General features: G+C 47.9%; 4 protein-coding genes across 11 annotated transcripts; 1 reads left to right on the top strand and 3 right to left on the bottom strand.

Moving 5' to 3' along the window:
- Positions 1–2,525: 2,525 nt before the first annotated feature.
- On the bottom strand, positions 2,526–4,606 carry LOC120711736. 8 transcript variants are annotated; one of them, XR_005690473.1, is made up of 5 exons: positions 4,159–4,533; positions 3,950–3,998; positions 3,446–3,517; positions 3,209–3,275; positions 2,526–2,905 (listed from the first exon to the last, which is right to left on the bottom strand). XR_005690473.1 is itself a non-coding variant. In XM_039997398.1 (5 exons), the coding sequence occupies exons 1-5, from the start codon at positions 4,122–4,124 to the stop codon at positions 2,839–2,841; spliced, it is 294 nt and encodes a 97-aa protein (XP_039853332.1). In that variant the 5' UTR covers positions 4,125–4,606; the 3' UTR covers positions 2,526–2,838. The 8 variants fall into 8 exon arrangements, 6 of the variants coding, with proteins under 6 accessions (XP_039853332.1, XP_039853340.1, XP_039853300.1 ...); XR_005690469.1 differs by having other exon boundaries at positions 3,446–3,512; positions 4,159–4,532; XM_039997398.1 differs by having other exon boundaries at positions 4,086–4,606.
- Positions 4,607–6,290: 1,684 nt separating this feature from the next.
- Positions 6,291–8,677, bottom strand: LOC120655775 (acyl-acyl carrier protein thioesterase ATL4, chloroplastic-like). The gene is made up of 5 exons (XM_039933744.1): positions 8,409–8,677; positions 8,224–8,324; positions 7,988–8,097; positions 7,801–7,896; positions 6,291–6,501 (listed from the first exon to the last, which is right to left on the bottom strand). The coding sequence occupies exons 1-5, from the start codon at positions 8,675–8,677 to the stop codon at positions 6,400–6,402; spliced, it is 678 nt and encodes a 225-aa protein (XP_039789678.1). The 3' UTR covers positions 6,291–6,399.
- Positions 8,678–10,465: 1,788 nt separating this feature from the next.
- LOC120655767 (acyl-acyl carrier protein thioesterase ATL4, chloroplastic-like) lies at positions 10,466–11,858 on the bottom strand. The gene is made up of 5 exons (XM_039933734.1): positions 11,584–11,858; positions 11,370–11,470; positions 10,894–11,003; positions 10,699–10,794; positions 10,466–10,582 (listed from the first exon to the last, which is right to left on the bottom strand). The coding sequence occupies exons 1-5, from the start codon at positions 11,856–11,858 to the stop codon at positions 10,466–10,468; spliced, it is 699 nt and encodes a 232-aa protein (XP_039789668.1).
- A 7,012-nt stretch (positions 11,859–18,870) lies between these two features.
- LOC120655760 (nascent polypeptide-associated complex subunit alpha, muscle-specific form-like) lies at positions 18,871–19,539 on the top strand. The gene has a single exon (XM_039933725.1). The coding sequence runs from the start codon at positions 18,871–18,873 to the stop codon at positions 19,537–19,539; it is 669 nt and encodes a 222-aa protein (XP_039789659.1).
- Positions 19,540–20,821: the final 1,282 nt, after the last annotated feature.

The following is a 20,821-nucleotide window of genomic DNA, read 5'->3' as shown; positions in this document are numbered from 1 at the left end:
AGCCGGGAGTTTGTCTCACCAGCTCCCCCGCAGATTCCTCCTCCCGATTTCTGTTCTTTGTTTGCAGAGTGCTTTCAGCCACCTTAATGCAGTTGGCAAGCTTCAGATTTACCCGATTGACCCCTGAGAGCATATCGCCCGACCTCTTCTGCGGTGGGTTTAGTGCTTTAGGGTTCTGCTGTGGCGCAGATGAGCTGAGAGCGGTTTCTGCAAGTTTGATGCAGCCCTGAATTGATCATGAAACTTGGTCTACTCCGTCGAGTAGTTCTAAGTTTTTGATCTTAGGGCGTTTGATTGTCTTGAGATGAGTCAGGTATTTTCCAATAGTTTTGGAAAAGTGAGGCTTTTCGGAATCAGAATTTGTGATGAACTCGACCAAACCAAGAGTTCGGTTTTGAGTTGTCACGTTTCCCGGGTTGTCCGAGTCAAGTTCGGGTGGAACTCTTTTCTCATCCAGATCCGCGGACTCGCGGATGTCAGTGAGTTGGGAGCGGATTTTCGATTTAGGCGAGTTAGGTGTGACGAGGTGACTGGAGAAGCCTCCCGTTCCGTCAGCCGCACATGCCCAAGAGCCAAAAACGAGGGTTGTGCCTTCCGGCACATTGTTGGCGTCGCTTGGTCCAGCCATCGAATTCGTTGGTGAACTCGCCGAATCCCCTATCTGGCGCGCCAGCTATCGGTGTTTACCGCCAAGCCTGCTAAGGGATACCCTTAGCAGTAGGGTTTATAGGTAGGGATCGACTGCTCTAGAACTCGATGGTACAAGAAACACAAAGATTTAGATAGGTTCGGGCCGCGAGTTTACGTAATACCCTATATCCTGTGTGGTTTGTATTGCCTTATGTGTTGATTATTGTTTGGGGGGGTTCCCTGCCCGCTCTTATATATCCGGGGGGACAGGGTTACATGGAAAGTCCTAGCCGAGTACAGATGGAGTCCTACTACAAAACAATCAGGTAGTTTCCTTTGTACTGCAGCTCATTCTATGCCTATTCGGGTAGTTACAAAAGAGGTAAGGTACATCCATGAGCTATCCCTTACTCTAGAATATTCTATATCTATAAACAGTCCTGCTGTCCCGGGTCTGATAGGCTCCACGTTGCGGCGGCGCTCCCGAAGCGATGGAGGCTAGTCCCATGGATGCTCGCGGTGGCGTATTTGCAGAGGAAAACAGTGGCAGCGCTACTCCATCAGCATGTTCGTATCGCGATTGCGGCGCATGGCAAAGGCGAGAAGCGGCGGCGAATAGGAGTGTGCGCAGAGAATCGGGCATGGCCGCCAAGGAGAGAGTATGTAGCGCCGGCGCCGAGCAGGACCGAGTCCTGGTTGAAGAGGACTCGAGCCGCCGTGACATGGACGAAGGAGCTGTGCATGGCCGAGTCCTAGTTGAAGACGACGTGGGCGGAGCCACGGAGGAGCTGCACAGTCGAGTCCCGATCGGAGGCGACGCAGGGACTATACGGGACTAGAGAGAGGGGCATAGATTGAGTGGATCCAACTGTCAGTGACTATTGACAGACCAAAAGTCAATGTACCGCAAAAACAGTCCGCATTTTAGAAATAGATAAAGAAAAGATAAAGACATAGCGTTATAGATATAGATATAGATATAACTAAATCTTTTTTATAAATAAAAAAGGAACATATGTGATCTGTATACACTAATATACGGTACATACTCAATCCTATTGGAGTTGTATCCGCTGCCTCCGAGAGCCATCTCGAACCCATCAAATATAAAAAAGGAACATATGTAATATGTATACACTAATATACAGTTCATACTAAATTCTATTGGAGGAGTATCCGCTGCCTCCGAGAGCCTTCTCGAACCCAACAAATCGCCTCCCAAGCAGACTACCAAAGCAAACAACTCGAAAGCTCCGGCGATCGAAGTGCTAGAGGCCTTGAGCACCGCGGAAGATGGCGGTCAGGGATGGACGCGCCTGGGGAGCTGCAGTGCGTGGGTCGGCTGGAGGTTGTCGCCGCCGCCGACGTGCTACCTCCGCGTGGGCTCACTCCCGGTCCCTACTCCCTACCGACTCCTCCGCCTCCGCCTCCCTCCCAGCCCTCCTGCCCTCGCCGTCCCCGTAAGCCCCTCACTCCCCACTTTCGACTCCGCGCGCATGCTTATGTCATGCGCCTGGTTAAGGCAGATAGGAAGAGGAGTGTTTGGGCCCACATGTCATTGTTATAAGGCGGATCAAAAGTCAAAATACTGTAGAAACGGTCCGATCTTTATAAGTAGGTATATATATATATACACTACCAGAAAACAGCAGGTTCCTGACGGCCAAAAACCATTAGGATATACCAGAAAACCGTCAGGAATAATATTCCCGACGGCAAACCGCCAGGATTTTGCAAACGGGAGTTCAATATCAGGAAAGGTGTCCTCTCCTGTCGGTTGGCCGACAGAAATATATTCCTGACGGCCAACCTAAGGTCTCAATCGAAATATAAAATGACCAATTCCTAATGGTGGAACCGTCAGGAAATCAACTAACGAAGGTTAAAAAATAATATTCACATGAACATCTGCACCCAAAATTACAATTTCTTAGATCCATCAAAACTAATTTGTCTGATAGTTCAATATACATGTCTACAAAAATTGTAGTACATACACATCAGATTGACATCCATTGAGCTATTGCAACAAAATGAACAAATGAGTACTGCACTAAATATACTTCTTTTCAGAAAAAGAAAGAACTTCATATGACAGATTGCTTCAAATTCTATCTCCTTATGTATATGACTCACCAGTTAGTTATGTGAACTTGTAAATTAGCTCGGTATAACTTTTAGGCATGTAAACTAAAGGTCAACTAAAGTTCACCTTGAAGTTGAACTAAAGCAAGATGACACTTTCTGGTAGCTCCATCCCATTGTATTTTTGTACCTGATCAAATGACCAAATTAAATGAATCAGATGGCAGCGAATAATGTTCAAGTTGTCAAAATAAAAAAAGAATTAGTAATGATGGAAGTATCAATCCAGTCTGCTGCCAACATCAAGGTCACTTGTCCTTCTATAAATTCATGAACTCAACAACAAATAAAGTGCTGATCTATTTGTTCACAAAAAATTAACAGCATCCCTGAACAAAGAACACATATTAGATATACATGACCGGTAGATTGTATTAACAGATATACTATATACACAAAATGCAATGATAATGCAATCATATTGTGTTGTTACCTGATCAAGAGATGAGATGACAAAACCACACCTGCTACAAGGGTCCCACAACTATCAATTTGCTGCCCTGAAATTAAATTGCATTAGATCAGATATCTGCATGAAGATGCCATACATATAAATTTTAGGATATATCCCATAAGAACAGAACAAAGAGTCAATTCTCATTCCATACTAATACACTTCCTCCCAGAAAAAACTAGGATGTTTCGCCAATAGTCAGCACTCAAACCTTACCTTTTGTATCAAATTCTATCTTCAAAAGGTTACTAGTCCAACACTCCATTTTTTCCTCTTCACCAAACTGCTCTAAACAAGAAGAAAAAACCACTAATGAAGCAGAATGAAGCAGGGCCATTGTTTTGTTGAGTAGGGAAAGAAATAATGAGTTTGAAAATCACAAGTCCGAAAGAAGTAACAGATGAGAATAATTCAAGACGATTAAGTTATATGATTATATCAACACTAGTTCTATCTTCTAAGGAAACAAAACCAGATATATAATTATATCAAAAAGGATGATGGTAATCAAACGAGCTAGTGTTCATTTAGTCAACTTAAACATTCAGCAAGTTCTTCACCAGAAAGATTACTATGTTTTAAATGCAATCTGAACAATCACACTGAACTATGAACATTTAGCAATATCTCAACTGAGACAACACACTTTCTTGTGTCAGTTGTTCAATCTAGGGAAGCACTACTATATTTATATTGCAAAAAAAAGAAGACCTCATTTACCTTGTTGTAGCCCAGCCGGTGTCTTCTGCAATCCCTCTGTGAGGAAGCCCTGCGACAGCAAGCAAGAACAGACACGGCTTGATTCCAAAATCGGACACACCGCCACAAGCTCAGAACTTTCAGATGTAAAACATACATGCTGCAATTTCGCATCTGCGTGTAGGCGGCGCGGCATTGATGAACTTGAATACAGCGATGGCGAGCCACACCTCCCCAGCCGGAGGGCTACCTCCAACCGCGTGGCGCGGCAAAGGCGACGAGCAGCGCGCCGGCCTGGAGCAGGCGCAACGCAGCGACGAAGAAGGATCTGGTCGCTAGGGACGCCCACTCACAGGCCTTCTTCCCCGCAGCCGTGGGGGAGGCGGAAACCGCCGCGTCGCCCTCCCCATCTCCAACCTTCAATGCGGCGTGCGAACACGTGGGGAGGATGAGGGCGAGCGAAGCAATCGACGAGCCAGTGCTGATGGAATCGAGCGAGTAGGCGGGGCTAGGAGGGAAGAAGGGAGGGCGTAGAGGACTCGCAGCGCCCGCGCAGCCGCGCGGCGATGGGCGGGGGCGGGGGCGCGGACGCGCCGAGGCGGAGTCGCGAAGTGGCGGCGGCGGCGGCAGCAGGTAGGCAGAGGGGAGAAGAGATAGGATTCCAGGAATGAGTAATGGGTTCCAGACGGGCCGCGACTTGGGTGGGGATTTTTCTGGTGGTTGCCTGTTGGGCTCCCGTCGGACTGAAAAACCGTCACGAGCCTCCCGTTTTCGGGTAGTGATAGATTTAACTTAAAATTAAATAAAATTATAGCCGTTTTTTTAGAATCCAACACTCGAATTATTTAGACTAAATTTTATGACCTTTTCCCACTCTAGCCGTTTACGTCCAATATATAATATGCTTCCAATATATAATACGCTGCGTCCCTGCAGTCTATGTACACCGCGACTATATGTCGCTGGCGCTGCAAAATCACCAAACTTCATCTAAGGACCGGGATGTTAATCAGCCCAATAATATTTCTAACAGCTCCGACGCTACTAGGTCAGTTTGGATGCCACATCAATGCTATGAATAGCGATTGCTTTCACGATGTGCTGAATAACAGCATGCTGAGCCGTTGGTTAACATCCCGGCTACATGCAAATGAAATGTCTTCTTCTTTTTTATTTTTTGTTTTGTTTTGTTTTCTATTTATTTTCTTCTTTATGTTTATTTCTTATACTCTTGACTTCTCTTTCCTTTGCTTCCAATTTTTATTTTCCTCTTCTCCTTTTTCCGACTACTCATTTGTTCAATTTTTTTTATTTTTTTCTATTTATTTTCTTCCTATCTTTATTTCTCTTGTTCTTTTCTCCTCTTTCTATTTTTATTTTCTTTCTTTTTTTTCCTAATCCTTTTTGACGGGTGTGAGTATCACGAGTACCACTGAACTAGCCGCTCCCATACTTAGAGCGAGTATATTGCTACATATCAGCGGTCTCATAGATCGTCTCATGCAATGCCACCTAGAATTTTTTGGTGATATAGAGGAGAGAGAGAGTGAGGTGAGAGAAAGAGATGGTTGCTTCGCAAAACAACCGTCTCATAAGCTAAAATTTAGGAGTATGAGACTATTTCTCAACATTGTATGAGTTGTCACTGTCATGCAACTCAAAATATTTCTTTACTTTATTCACAAATTAAGGATGTGTTATAACTATGAGATAACTAAAAACGACAAGTCATTGTAGAAGTTTTCAGGTAAATCATTTTAAAATTACGTGTCACTACATGATGAGACTGACTTTAAGACGATACCAATGTACTTGCCCTTAAGCCACCAGACCGGGTCTAAACCGCGTCGACCACCCGGATCCGCATGATGGGACTCGGTGCCGAGCTCCCGATCCATGGCTTAAGAACCGTCTCAATGGAAGTTTTATCAAAAGTTATATAAGTATTAAATCATATGCTACATCAACAATTTTGTTAACTTGGCAAGGTCATTATGAGGAGAGAGAAGTGAGAGTTTAATTGTATATGAGAGGAGTTTTATCACCAGAGATCACCAGCAAATGAACTGCCAGTACTGTCTGTCCTCTTCGTGTCTCCGCCAGCAAAAGATAACGGAAACCGAAAGCCAGAAATGCGTACGTCGTCGGGCTCCTAATTACAGCCATATATAATATTAACTAATACAAACTAAGAGCTACTTTATTTTTTCTTTGTTTCAGAACCAACACGGCATACATATTTAACCAGTCATATAGGTACACGCAGGGGTGGTAAAGGGCCTTGCAATTTGACTTAGAGAATATAAAGGCCGGGCCTTAAAAGGGCCGGACTCTAATTCTATATAATTTTGAGCTAAAATATTTAAGGGTCATGGTGGGCTGTGAAGAGGCCAATAAAGCCATGACCCATTACCACCCCTAGGTACATGTAGGAAGCCTACAACAACATATTATGCCATGACTGATCCTAGTTAGGAGAGGACTTGCAACAGCTTCACCATTTCCGGGAACATGCGAGTCGGCCGGTAGTCTTTGTTGAGGCAAACGATGTTGGCCATTGCTTCTGAAACAAGCTTCAAGTGATTAAACAGACTTCTGAATATACAATAGTGAGGATGGTTATGCAAAGTTGCATTGCTTCAGTTATTCAAATGTACAAAATATAAATGAACTGTAAAAAATAGATTTTTTTTCAAAGATTCCGAACACAACCAATGTGCTAGACCAAGATAACATGCTGCTTAAGAAATCTCCACATCCCTAGAGTCCCTCAATAAATTAACAAACTAATTGGGATGTCTCAATATTTTTTATGGTTATTGGGGAGTTGCTTCTTGAGTTTTTCAATAATCTCATCCCAATCCATCTGCTAAGTATTGGGAAAGTTCCATCTGCTTCTTTATTTGGGGAGAGTTCGGGGTGGCTTATTAATTTGTCCCATTAAATGCTGAAAATGTGGATAAAAGAGAATATACTTGAAGCACTATTTTTGTACAAAAACTATAAATATAATAGTTGGTTTGGATTGAAAAATGGGAATTCGCTAGAGATGGTCTACCAAGTATAGATGGCCAAATGGGTTGCCAGGCACGGGCCCGTAAAAGCACGGCCCAATGTTACTGAGCCAGGGGCCCGTAAAAGCACGGCCCAATGTTACTGAGCCAGGGGCACGGTGGTGCAGTTGGGTCGGGTTGTGGCCAGGTTGGACCTTCGGCCCAAGCACGGCACGGCGTGCCTATTTCATGTCGTGCCAGCCGGTTTGGCACGGGAACTTCGTCATGCCTGTGCCAGCCACCGTCTGCGCACTCGATTGAGGCCGCAGCCTGCCGACGCTAGCCGTCGGCTACTGCCCCCGTCGATCGCTGCCTGCGCCTGCCGACACCTCTCACTGGCTGCCGTGCCCACCGATGCCATGGAGAGGAAATTAACGGAGTCGACGACGAGAGAAAAATAATGAGGGGCGCCAGGTAGTTAGGGTTTTGAGGGGTAGGTGTTATATGGTGATGATATTTGGTGGGCCGGTGGGATTGAAATGTATGCGGACTGTTAATGGACCGAGCCTTAAATATCGGTTGTGCCGCCAGCCATATGGCGCTGGTTGGTGATCCAAGCACAACGCACCATGGTATGTTGTTCCAGCCCAGACACGATGTTATTGGGCCATGCCGTGTTTGGGCTGAGTCAAAAACTCCGTGCTCATGCTAGGACTCGGTCTTTTAGCCATCTATAGTACCAAGTATATTTTGACATACATGATCTAGAAAAACATTGTTAATTTGCAATATGCATAGGAGTTCTGAGGTGTCCGTTAATTTGCAACGCGTATTGGTTAATCACCCAATAGGCATACAAGTTTAACATGTGAGCCGTACCTCCCGGTCGGGCAGCGTCGCGATCAAGTGCTCCATGAGCATCCGGACGCCCTTGATCTGGACGACCCTCACCATGACAACGAACCTGGCGCCGGGCTGGAGGATCGACATCATTTTAAATTGATGGTGAAAAGTAAGCAAAATTATCTGGCAGGTCTCAGATGATCACATGCATGCTTGCGTTTACCTTTAGTGGCGCCACGCACTCGACGTTCAACTTGGAGACCGCCAGGGCACGGCCTGCTCGGGCGATCGACCCCGTGCGGACGCCTAGGCTTGCGAGCATCTCTTGACGAGCTAGTTGGTTGACATGCATGGATCAAGACAGGAAAGTGGCTCAAGCTCAGCAGCTCACGCGACACAAGCAACCTAATCGTCCCTCCCGTATGAAATAACTGTTACTACTCGATGGTCGTAGCTGACCTGTTTCCATGTAGGCAGCAAGCACAGCACTGCTGACAACCCGGTACTTGTCGAGCTCGCAGTCACGGACGGTCATCTCCACTTCGAAAAACTTGCCCTCTCTAGATTTCGCAACAAAGATCAAAATCAGACACTGTGCCGATCGAATTCCTAGACTTCTACTTAGCTAAAGGGAGAACTTGCACCTTGGTAATTTCGTGTCCTGGATGGTGTTGTTCTTGGCGCGGATGAATTCAGAGCCATTAGAGTTCGCTGAGACAGCGGCCTGCACTGCCCTTGTTGCACGACCTCGGGGGCATGGCCGGCCAAGGAGATCGGCGGCAAGGTGTCCGGAGCGAGGCATGTAAGCTCTGGCCGGTGGTTGTTTGTTTGGTGGTCGCCGCCGGTGCTGGCGGTGGTTGCTTGGTGGTCGGATGAAGCAGAATGATTGCTGTTGCTGCATGCTGAACGCCATTGTGCATTTGTGCTGTTGCCACGCCATTGTTATATGGATATATATAGCTTGTTCGAGGTACGTACAGTTGCCACGCACGCGCCAAGCATGCGTGTCGTTACGGCTGTAGTAGTAGAGAAGTCCGTCCTCTTGGAGTCTTGGTAGTGCTTGGTAGCCAGCGATAGGTTGAAGTTCGATTGTACTACTACCTATTTAGTACGAAGTAAGGACGAATAGGATTCCACTCATTTTCTCATTAATTTTTTCTAAAAATATAGCAGGTCACGTCTTTTGCACGGAGCTACTCAATATTCGATTGGAATGGATTCACAATAATTCTAAAAAATTCAGAATTTTATATTTCATAATCATTCCTAATTTCATTCTAAAAAATAAAATAAAGAACCTATATTATGATATGGGTTCTATGATTAATCGTTTGCTATGTCAGTGTATTAGATGTATATATAAAGCCCTTGTTTATATAATTTCGAAGGAGTTCCATTACCAACACAACATAATTACTTTGATTCGTTAGAACAGCTTTCATTGAGTCTCTGCACCTATCCTTTTCCTTTGAGTTCTAGTTTGAGAACCACTCAATTTTTTTTTCAAAAAAGGGATTTGCTCAGGATTGCCCATTTTTCATTCCAAGGTTTCTCTGAATTTGGAAGTTATCACTTAGCAGGTTTCCATAGTCCATATGAAGGTTCAATACAATCAAGTCCGTAGCGTCTACTGATTTAGCCATATCCCAATTCTCCTTTTCTTTGAAACCGGGATTCTTTGTATAATTTCATCCATCTCTTAGTTTTTTTAATTATTGAATTCATCATTCGACGTAGTCTAGCAGCTCATCTCTATTCGAGAGAGCCCACTCGCTTATTGCAATTTAGAATTGAATTGATTCTATCGTTGATATATTTGCAATTCAATTGGAATGAATATATCCAAAAGTCTTTCTCTCTTCTATCTCGTATGTTCCAGTCGCATAGTTTTGATCATTTTCTGAGAAATTTATAAAAAATTTTTGATTGGTGAGTAAGAATGCGGTTCCATTTTTTTTTTAGAAAAAAGAAGGTTTTTTCCAGTCGAGAAACCTCCCGAACCCCGGCTATGCTAGTGAGTGGGAGTTTTTAACTAGCTAAAAAATTTGCTTTCACTAGGAGTCAAAACTAGGACTTGAAGTTGCTACTGAAGTATTGCAACCCCTACACTGCAAACCCTTTCATCGTGCAATTAATAATAACCATGCTCCCAAAGAACTTAACGAAAAGATAAGAATGGATGGCTTTCAATGGACCTCTAGATTCTTACAAACATATGTAACAAAGTTGAAGAACCTGAATACATGAAGACTGGGAACATAATCCATAACTTTTTTTGGCCGTGACCACAACTGTAATTAGACATGTTGGTACAGATTTAAGTCAAAAATTTTAATTTAAACGTTATAAAAAAAATACACCGACACTTGTAGCATCAAATTAGTTTCAATGAGTCTACCGTACCATCTTAATATTTTTTTATGAACTTTATCGGAGTAAAAAGATTAATTAGCACCTCTGCTTGGTTGGATTGTTGATGTACGATAGGCCTCAGAGTTAACCACTCCAAATTAACAGTTCGGGGTGCAATTTGATGCGTCCAATGCAAGTGTCACGCCATCGACCCTCTTTATCAACATTTTAAAAAACTAGTACCCTCAATTGAACTAACGAGAGTTGCACCAGTCTGCACTCCTTATTAATTAGTCCTTACTAACAGCAGATCAAGCCAGCTTTGCCGTACGCTAGTTCGTGATCGATCCTATAGTTGGGACGATTGAGAGAAGAAGTGCAGCAGATTCGCCATCTCCGGGAACATGCGAGTCGGACGGTAGTCTTCGTTGAGGCAGACGACGGTGGCCATCGCTTCTAACATGAGCTGCTGCATTATTCCACACATATAAGCGTTCTCGACCGTGTCATTAAGGGAGGAGATGTTTGCATTATTGTGTGTGACTGCTATCACCGGTGGCACGCCGGCCGGCGACGTACTACCTTACGCTCCGGCAGCGTCGTGATCAGGTGCTCCATGAGCATCCGCACGCCCTTGATCCCGACAACCCTCACCATGACCACGAACTTGGCGCCGCGCTGAAGAACATCACGGTCGATACATGCAGCACACCGAAGCGTGGTGATTTCATTGGAAAAAAGATAGCTATACAGTCCACATGCAATCGGTACGCGTACCTTTAGAGGCGCGAAGTACTTGACGTTGAGCTCGGAGACCGCCATGGCGCGGCCTGCGCGCGCGATCGAGGCCGTGCGGACGCCGAGCCTTGCAATCATCTCCTGTCGAGCTGGTTAATTGGTTACCAGCATGGATCGGATCAAGGACGGAAATGAATAATTGAATAAGGATAAAAAAAAATATAACCCATCAAGCTCGTAATTCAGGAGGCTATCTGACTATAAATACCCCTCCTCCCCCACAGCATGGCAGCCGACTAGTGCTCACGGCAGTCGACGAGTGAGAGGAGTGGAGGGAAATTTTTGCTTTTTGAAGTAAAAAAGGTTAGCGATTTTCTCCATGACTTAGCAATTATTTTTAGATGCAGTTAGCATCTGATTTTGTGTATAATTGTTATAGTTATCAATTTGATTAGTTTACTAGAGTATTTGTTTTATACATATGTGATACCTTTTTAGATGTAGTGGAAACATACCTGTTTCGATGTAAGCAGCATATACGGCATTGTTGACAACCCCGTACTTGTCGAGGTCGCAGTCGCGGACCGTCATCTCCAGCTCGAAAAATTTGCCCGCCCTAGCACCAAAAAAGGTCATCAAAAAGTAACAAGACACGTACGTACATGCATGTACACTGTTGAATTATTCCCAGTTGAGTTCTCTGCAGGGAGCATAATGCGACAATATAACCTTGGTAATTTCGTGTCCTGGATGTTGTTCTTCACGCAGACGACTTCAGAGGGACGACCCGGACGAGCACTCCTGGTGGCAGTGACCTGCAGCGCCCGGCTTGGGTCGCGTGAAGAAGACCGGCGGCCAGCGGTGTAGGGGTGGCCGGAGCGAGGCCAAGCCGCCGGCGCCCTCGCCGGCGGTTGTTTGGTGCTCGGAGGCGGCGGATTGAAACGCTGCTGCGCGCAGAACTCCATTATTGCGCCGCGCGAGCTCCCGTCGGCCAGCTCGATCATCGCCTCTCTCTCTTATATAGATCGCCGTCGCGCATGCGAAGACGATGTCGCGTCAGATCTATCTAGCAGATACTTCCACGGGTGCACCTAGTGGGAGCAGGAGCCGCATAGATTCTGCACGAGGCCGAGGCGCGCGGATCGGATAGTGTGTTTAATTTCTATTATTATTATTTTTTAAAAAAGATGTACTCTCTCTGTTTCAAATTATAAGTCCAAGAATCTTAGAGAGTCAAACCATCTCAAAATTTGATCAAATTTATAGAGAGAAATATAAAGATTTATGGAGTATCAAATAGGTGCACTATGAAAATATAGCTAACAAAGAATCTAATGATACTTAATTAGTGTCATAAATGTTATTATCTTGTCATATAAATTTAGTCAAACTTGAGAAACTTTGACTCTCTAAGATTCTTGAAATGACTTATAATTTGGAACGGAGGGAGTAGAGGACAGGCGAGATGCTATATGGATTGGCACGCTGGGGATCCATCGAAGGCAGCAGCAAGAGCTTAATTAGGTTAGGATGTATACATGCATGCATGCGCACTCTCTTTCAGCTGTGACAGCCAATCGTGAGTTACGAGACTCGGATATATGTAAGCTAAGGATGAGGCTGTACGTCTTTTCTGCTGGTCAGGGCCATCTCGACCCACTTCAGGCAGCCAACCGGAGTAGAATATCTCTCACAGGCCTTTCCGGCGACGGCTTCGATTAGGCGTTTTTCTCGTACCAAGTCGTCAATCGAGGAAGGACCGACAGTTTGTTTCATTTTCGCCGGAATCTTTTTTTTTTGCTATATGTCAAAAAGGGAAACTTTTTTTTTCTTTTGAAGAAAGAAAAAGGAAAACGTGAGAAGGGCCAAGACTCGCAGCTCAGATGTTTGGCAGGACAGCCGCCTTGCAACGCGGCGAACCGATCGTGTTTGCGGTTCGGCCCCCAACTCTCTATCCGGCCGGGCCGGATCAAACCTCAACGCGTCCGCCCGAGGGTAGCCAATTTCGTAACGGGCCATATATTAACGGGATCGAACTTCCAGGAGCAATCTTGAACGAGGAATCTAGTAATCTTGATTATTAGTAATCTTGAACGAGGAATCTAGTAATCTTAATTATTAGTAAGCATCTAGCAATCTTGATCCAAATCTAGCAATGGGGAAAGAAAGAGGTAGCTTAGCCATAGCCCTATATGCTCCGCCGAATATCCCAGGCACTCGCATTGAACACTAGCTCTCCACCAGGAGCAAAAGCTCCATGGACTCTAGCAATGCAGTTACGCAGAGGAAAGGAGCAAGCTGCAGCTGCTCGCTTTTCCACTGTGCTCGGCGTTGATTCCTGAAAGCCACACCGGCAATGGCTAGTACCAGTACCACTGCCGCTGCAACTTTTGTTTTGTTTTGCCGGCTGGCCCGCTGCCTTTCCTCTGCTTTTTGCCTTCTGGTTCTGGGTTCTGGCTCGGCGGCAGCACCCCTGTCACGCGACGCCACCTGCACGCGCCGTTCCTTCCACTGCCGGTATGAGCAGAGCAGAGCAGCGCCTCGTGCCCTGCTCCCCCTGCCTGCTTGGCTCCTTCCGTCGCAGGAGCGCTCGCTGCCTGTTCCGCCCCGGCCGTCGCCCCGCTCCGCTCCCTCTCGCTGCGAGTGAGCCCGCCCCACGGTCGCGCCCAGCACCCTGGCCGCATTGATTTCGTACGTAGACCAGACACGTATGCGCCGGTATAATAATACCACGAGCAGTATTCGTGTATGGCGACGCGACGGCGATGATCCGGCTGGGATATCAGCAGCCAGCCAGGCCGGCCAGCCATCCCTCGCCGTGAAACGGCACGCGGTTTTGTAGGACTCGCCCTCCACATTTGGAGGCCCGGGCGGTTGGAGCCTCGCCACACCGGCGGCGGCCACGTGGCGCGTTCCCCCTTCCGTTCTGGGTCTTCCCATTCCGTTCCGTTCCGTTCCGTCGTCCAACTCCAGCCAGCGCGCGGGGCGGGCGGGGTTGGGTTTGGCTTTGGCAAGGCCGGGGACGGTCATTATCCTGCGGGATTATTCCTTAACACGGGGGGATTAGCGCCAGATTCGCTGCGTGGGCCCGCGCCTGCCTTCCTGCCTGCCGTATCTGGGGGGATTCTGGGGAAGCTGGAGGGGGCGCGCCGCCCGAGGCGGATCGCGCGGCGCGGGCGGAGCGGTTGTTGCACGAGCGGCTGGGCGCGTCCGTGGGGTGCCGATGGGCGGATGACGCGCGGGCCCGGGTCGCGCCGGGCGGGCGCTGCCGGACCCGGTATGGGTCCGGCGAGGGGGAGGTGGAGGTGGTGGGGCCGGAACAAAGCGTGAGGGGTGTGGGGTAAGGTTCTAAATAGCCGGCTATAGCCTGCTATAGTCTTTGGGATAGGAGAAAACTAGGATATGCATCTCTTAGCTCTAAATGGCTAAATCCGCTAATAGCCAGCTATATCCCGCTATAGCCGCTAAATTATGGATTATTTAGCCAGCTAAACCATATAAATACTTTTTATTTATTATTTGTTTAGTAATGAACCTCATCATTTACAAAACTTAGTATTTCATCAATGATATAACGAGGGAAATGAAGCCCAAGATGTACTTCAGTCAATGAAATTTTCTTGATTTCATATTTATATGCAAAATTACTCATATATTTATGTATGGTATTAAAATATAAATGCATAGTTGTGAGAAATTTCTAGAAGATTAGAGAGCATGCATGAACCATGATTATCATATTTCATAGTGAAATATGGAATACTCTAGAAATTAGATACTTGTATGACTAGAAAGCATGGGGAAATTCTAAAATTAGATATTTTGTAAAGCATTGTGTAGAAGATGGGCACATGGCAAAACCATATGAGACATAGAGTTCTATAAATAGGGGTGCTCCTATCCCCCTCTTGCCATACCATGACATAAGAGGTTTCAAGTAGAAGATGTCAAAGTTCCCATGTAGTGTAGTAGTGTCATGGTAGGGTAGCGATATAAAGAGTGCAAGAGTATTGTGTTGTACTAAATTATGATGAATAAAGAGTTGATTTCTCATATAGAGTTGGTCTCTCGTATTAGTGCCCAGGTGAAAGTGGTAGGCGCCGATTTCTCAACACATGGTATTTCCAGAACCGCTAAATGAGTTAGATAGGCTATAGCCCGCTATAGTCTATCTTAGCCTCTACAAACACCAACCGCTAAATGCATTAGCCCGCTATTTTAAACACTGGTGTGGGGCGCGCGTGACGTGGCGGCACGGTCGTGGCCGTCAGATCCTGATTGGACGGGCCCGGCGATGGCGACCCCAGTCCTTGGGCTTTCGGGCCGCATCCCTGTCAGCCTGTCGAGTCGGAGTCGCCTCGTCGCCGTCCGTCCAGTCGCCGCCTCGCCGGTCGTGTGGACATGGACAGAGCTCAGCTCTCCCCGCACGGCCGCACGGCCGCGGTCCTGTTCCTCGCTGCTCCGTACGCTGTCCATGGTCTACAGTCTCAGTACAAGAGTCGACTACTGCATGAGACCTCACATTTGTTCATATCGGGTTGAATCCCAGCAAAATTTTCCGCCCATTTGTTATTGTTCTGGGAGACGGCGAGACACGACCGTATGGAACGGGTCACGGTCTGTTACAGGAAGGAGCGAATGCTCCAGAATCAACGGTTTCCCTTGTAGTCGGCCGTGTCTAGGGAATGCTCAGACCGTGCATGGTGTGGTGTGTGGTTGCTGGGTGTCCTATTCCTGCTTCCCGGTGGAGATCCCAGTGGAGGGCCCGGCAATTTCTTGCTTTGGAGCAGTACTGCATAGTAGTAGTATAGTAGCAGCATCTGTTGGAACTTTGGGAGTGCACGGTCTGGCCTGGTAGAGCTAATTAACACCTAGCAACCTATCACCAACCTCTCTGCTCTTTCACTAGTCCGGAGAAAATGTGTGCAGTGTGTAGGTGCCGGGCAGGTTCCATACACGCACGGATCACATTGCTGGTTGTGAAAAGAAGAACAAGATATTTGATGTATCAAGCCGGCGCACCGGGGCGATAAACCCCCTGCTACTTCCGGTACAAAGCTGAAAGCTGTTCATCAATTAGTACATCATCTGGGTAACATAAGACTTGACCACGCTCAAGAAAACAGATTGTAATCTGGTCTCCTCGGTCCTCACCCCCTCGGCGCGGTGGGCGCGGGCGCGGCCGCGGCCGCGGCCGCCGGCGGCGGTGGCGGTCCCCTCTTCATTTTGTCGTTCACTCGCTTGTGTCTTGCCGCGGCCTTCGCTTTTTTGGAAGCGGCCTTGGCCGTCTCTCTTGATGGTGCGACACTTGTGATCCACGCCCAGCCTCCGGGGCCCCTGGCACTCTTTGCACAGCTCCAGGAATGTCCTCTCCTCGCCACCTGCAATCTACACGCCACATCGAAATGATCAATAAATATTTTACAAACAATGTCAGAGAAGAAATGAATTAAATATGTTGAAACTGCACTGCTTATCGTAGAAATAGACATGAAGCTTGACAATAGGAGAACTAGAAAATATAATTAGCACAAACATTTACTGTATATAGAGCTAGAATTAGATCGCAAATGAAATATATGGATATCTCATAATTGCAAAGTCTGACGCTTAACATGTCATTCCTCTTGGCCCAGTGGCCCTATTGCAATAAATGAATAATATGGCAAGGTAAATTTTCAAATTATTCAGTCAATGGGTGGTATATCCCACAGCAGTAATAATATCATTCAGGTTTAGTAGTGATTGACCTACTTAAAGTGAATTGATATTTATACTAACAAAATACGTATAACAGTGTAAAAACAAGTGAAAATGAGCAGCAGTTAGATTAGAGCTAGAGATAACAGACGAGAAGGAACTACTCATCCCCCACCCCACCCCCCAAAAGAAAAGAAGAAACCAATCAGTCTGAAACAAGAATCAGGAAGAATGGTCACCAGGTCAACCCATCGAAAACCCAAGAGAAATTCAAATGTAGCCTGGCATCAAAGGAGTGCGACATGCAGAGATCACGTTCCTCGTTCTTCCACTAGTAAAGCGCAGAAGAAACAAGATACAAAGACGCTCGTAGAACATCATCGCAGAAGATTAAAACAAGAAAAGAAGAGGCTCTGAAGAGATAGAGAAATGGCTGTACGAATCCCTCACGTCGTGAAAGGAAAACCCACTACTGGAACGCACCAAAACGGAAAGAAAAAAAAAACATGAATACAGAAAACTGTAGGATTCGCCGATGCACAGATTGGTTGCACCATTAACCAGAGTCCCACCACATGCAGAAATTTGCCAAAAGGGAAATAAGTAGTACAAAAAAGACCAGAAAAAAGCGGTCAAGATGGAGAGCACCATGTTGGATAAGAGGATACAAACCAAGATCACCACTGTAATAGTAACAGCACGTATCGGTGATCATTGGCCTCACCTCCTAGAGAAAATCACCACCAACTTCGAAACCAACAGCATTGGAAAAGAATAGACGAATACAGGCGTACAGCAACGAAGCGGGATTGCAGTATTGCACACAAGCAAGTGAAGTCGAAGAACAGAGGCGAGCAGAGATCACAACTGGGTTCTCAGGGCTAGTTAGCCTTTAACTTCAAAACCAAACGGCCGGAACAAACGCACGGAAGCAAACGAAAGAACACAGAACACGATCAAAGCGTGCGGCTTAAACCCCCACAAAAGAAGCCTCAAGATTCGAGAAAAAGTGGGGGGAGATCACGCTGCTTCTAAGCAGCACTCGGTGAACAAGGAGCAACGAGAAAATCGAACAGCACGATCGAGCAACACATCGGCACCATCACCACCTCACCAACAGCAACAAAAGAGGGTTCTGCGAAAAAACAAAACGCAGCAACGAACGGAAGCCCAGGAGCGGGTGAGATCGAAGAGCAGAGGCAAGCAGAGGTTAAGGGCCCAGCAAAGTTGGTTAGGAGTATCGGACCAATATTTCCTCTCCCATTGCAACCCACGGACACATTTGCTAGTCTTATTCAAACCAAATAAGGTAAAAGTGTATCTCGAAAACTTCCCTTTTCTTCTTCTTAATGAAACAGTACTTGCTCAGGTAAGTTTTTGAAAGAAAAGGCAGTAAAGTGTGTGCCGGCCGCTTAAGGGCAGTCCCAATGGAATATTAATGGTAGTTTCTATCTCTATTAAATGAGATGCCAGCTAGGCAAAATGCTGATGTGGCAGCTCAATTAATGAGGAAAGAGGAGAAAACCAGAGGAAACCGTTTCCTAGTTGAGAAACGGTGTCTACTCTTTACCCGAGGCACATAGAAACTATGTTTTTGCCGTTGGGAAGAAACTGGTGGTTTCTATGTTCGAGGGGCTTGGGCTGGCCTTGGTTGCCTGCGCCACGCACGCGTGCCGTGGTGCAGCGAGAGCTCGCCGGAGCCATCTCGCTTGCATGTGGTGCAGGAAATAGCTGGAGCCACCTCGCAGTCGCCGGCCAGCCGGCCGAGGGAGCTGGCATGAGCCGTCGTGCTTGCGCGCTCCGCCGCGAAGGAAGCCGGCTGCAGCCGCCGTGTTCGCGCGCGCCGCAAGGGGAGCTCGCTCGCGCCACCACCGAGCACTAGGCCACAAACGATTTGTGCTGACATCAGCTATTTAACATGCTGGCAGGCATTGTTGTCACCCGTCAGCATAAATGGATCTGGGCCTACGACACAAGCACACGCCAGCACAGATGTTATCTGTGCTGGCGGGCCACGTAAGTGCCCGCCAGCACAAATAGCCTTCATTTGTGCTGGCGGGCCATGTAACCACCTGCCAGTGTCCCAAAACTTTCGTAGAGAGTGCGCGCAATGTACGAAAAATTTCATCATCCGCCACCAGCTCCCTCTGCCTTTTTATTATCTATCATGCCCTCTCATCTCCCCGTCGCCTCTCTTTCTCCCCCTTATCTCTTTCTCTCCACTCAGTCTCCCTCTCTCTTCTCCCTGGTGGCCGGCGGGGCTAGGCCTTGCGTGGCAGCAAGGAGCGGCGCGGCCGGCCGGAGAGGGCAAGGCCCATGCGGCATGAGGCCGACGGCCGAGTGCGCCCCCCCTCCCCGGCAAGAGCTCCCTCGGCGGTCGCGGCTCTCCCGGCCGGGAGCCCCACGGGCGGCCGCGCCCCTCCCCTGCCGGGATCCCCTCCGCAGTGGACGCGCCTCTACCCGGCGGCGGGAGGCCCCCGGCGGCCACGCCCTCCCCGACGGCGGGAGGCACCGGCAGCCGCGCCCCTCCCCGTCGGGAGGCCCCCGGCGGCCGCGCCCCTCCCTGGCGGTGGGAGGACCCCGGCAGCCGCGCACTCCTCGGCGGCGGGAGGCTCCGGCGGCCGCGCCCTCCCCGGCTGCGGGAGGCTCCGGCGGCTGCGCCCCTCCCCGGTCGGGAGCCCCTCCGCAGTGGCCGCGCCTCTCCCTAGCGGCAGGAGGCCCCAGGCGGCCACGCCCTCCCCGACGGCGGGAGGCACAGGCAGCCGCGCCCCTCCCCGCCGAGAGGCCCCCGGCGGCCGCACCCCTCCCCGGCGGCGAGAGGACCCCGGCGGCCGCGCCCCTCCCCACCGGCGGACATGGAGGACGACGAGCGAGGTCGTCCACGTGAGCGGCGGCCCCTCCCCACGGCGATGCGGCGAGCGGCGGGCCGTGCAGGCTTTTTTGTTTTGTTTTGTACAACGAACTATGCTGGCTGAAAGTATCTAGGCCCCTAATTCGAGTTTTGGTAATTAATGACAATGGTTTGTGGATTAACGATTTCATTTGAGATAATGAGCATAGGTTGATCCACGGATGAAAGAGATTTGATTGTGAACGTATGGAGTTTTTTAGAGATGATGTGCAAAGCTCGGGCTCAAGGCAAAGGTATAAACTAGGGCTTTTGCATTTTACCGGTCACAAGGTGTTTAGTGGATGAAAAGTGACTGGATTTATTGGATAGATAGCCGTACTATCAAGAGGGGTTGTGTACTCGTGCTTGACAGGTCTTTAGTGCCATTTGCTCAAAATGTCTAGATGCATGCATGAGGGCTAACGATGTTTTGAAATAGTTTGAAAAAGATCTAAAGTTTGTGAGCTGACTGTCTAAAGGCGGACAGTCCGCTCCTGGTGTGCGGACGGTCTGCACCTGTACCAGAGAGCATGTCTGGCTCTGGTGGGAATTAAAATTGGCTGGCGGACAGTCCAACCCAAGTGAGCGGACGGTCCGCCACACTAATCAAAAGTGTACCAGAGATTTGTATCGTCACTGGTGGAAAAGAAAGTTCAACGGCGGACGGTCCGCCCCTGGGGCGCGGACGGTCCGCCGGTCTTTGAGAGTTTTGTACTAGAGACGTTGTTTGTCTCTGGTGGTGTGAAACTTTTAACTGCAGACGGTCCGCCCCTGGGGCGCGGACGGTCCGCCAGGGCTCAAATGGTCGTTTCTGACACGCATTAAATGCATTTCTAGCCGTTGCATTTGAATGACAGATGGTCCGGTTTTTGTGAAGCGGACAGTCCACGATTGCGCAGTTTGAACTTAACGGTTGAATTTCGAGGGAGGGGCTATATATACCCCCATGGCCAGCCGTGGGGGGCTTTTTTTGGCTCATTCGAAAGCATTCTTGACATTCTAGAGCAAGCCCTCTCCTCTCTCTCACTCACATTGCTTAGTGGTTGCATTCTTGAGAGTGTTAGAGCATCCTAGTGTATTGCATCAAGTGTTTGAGCTTTGGGGCACTAAGGAGTTTTCAAGCAAGCGTCATCAACTTGTTACTATTGGGGATTGCTGCCTCCTAGACGGCTTGGAGAATTGGAATCGACGAGCTCACCAAGAAGATTGTGGTGGAGCCTCGATTTGGTTGTGAGAGGACCTTGTGCTCACCTCGCCGGAGCGGTGAAGAGCAACTTTAGTGGAATCGAGGTTTGGAGAGGTTCATTGGTTCAAGTCGACTCAAGATCAAGAGGTGTTCTTGATAGAGGACTGGTTGAAACTTTGAATCCGCCTCAA

Source organism: Panicum virgatum, chromosome 1K (assembly GCF_016808335.1).
Source record: "Panicum virgatum strain AP13 chromosome 1K, P.virgatum_v5, whole genome shotgun sequence".
In the NCBI taxonomy this organism is placed as follows: domain Eukaryota; kingdom Viridiplantae; phylum Streptophyta; class Magnoliopsida; order Poales; family Poaceae; genus Panicum; species Panicum virgatum.
This window is presented reverse-complemented; position numbering and strand designations above follow the sequence as displayed.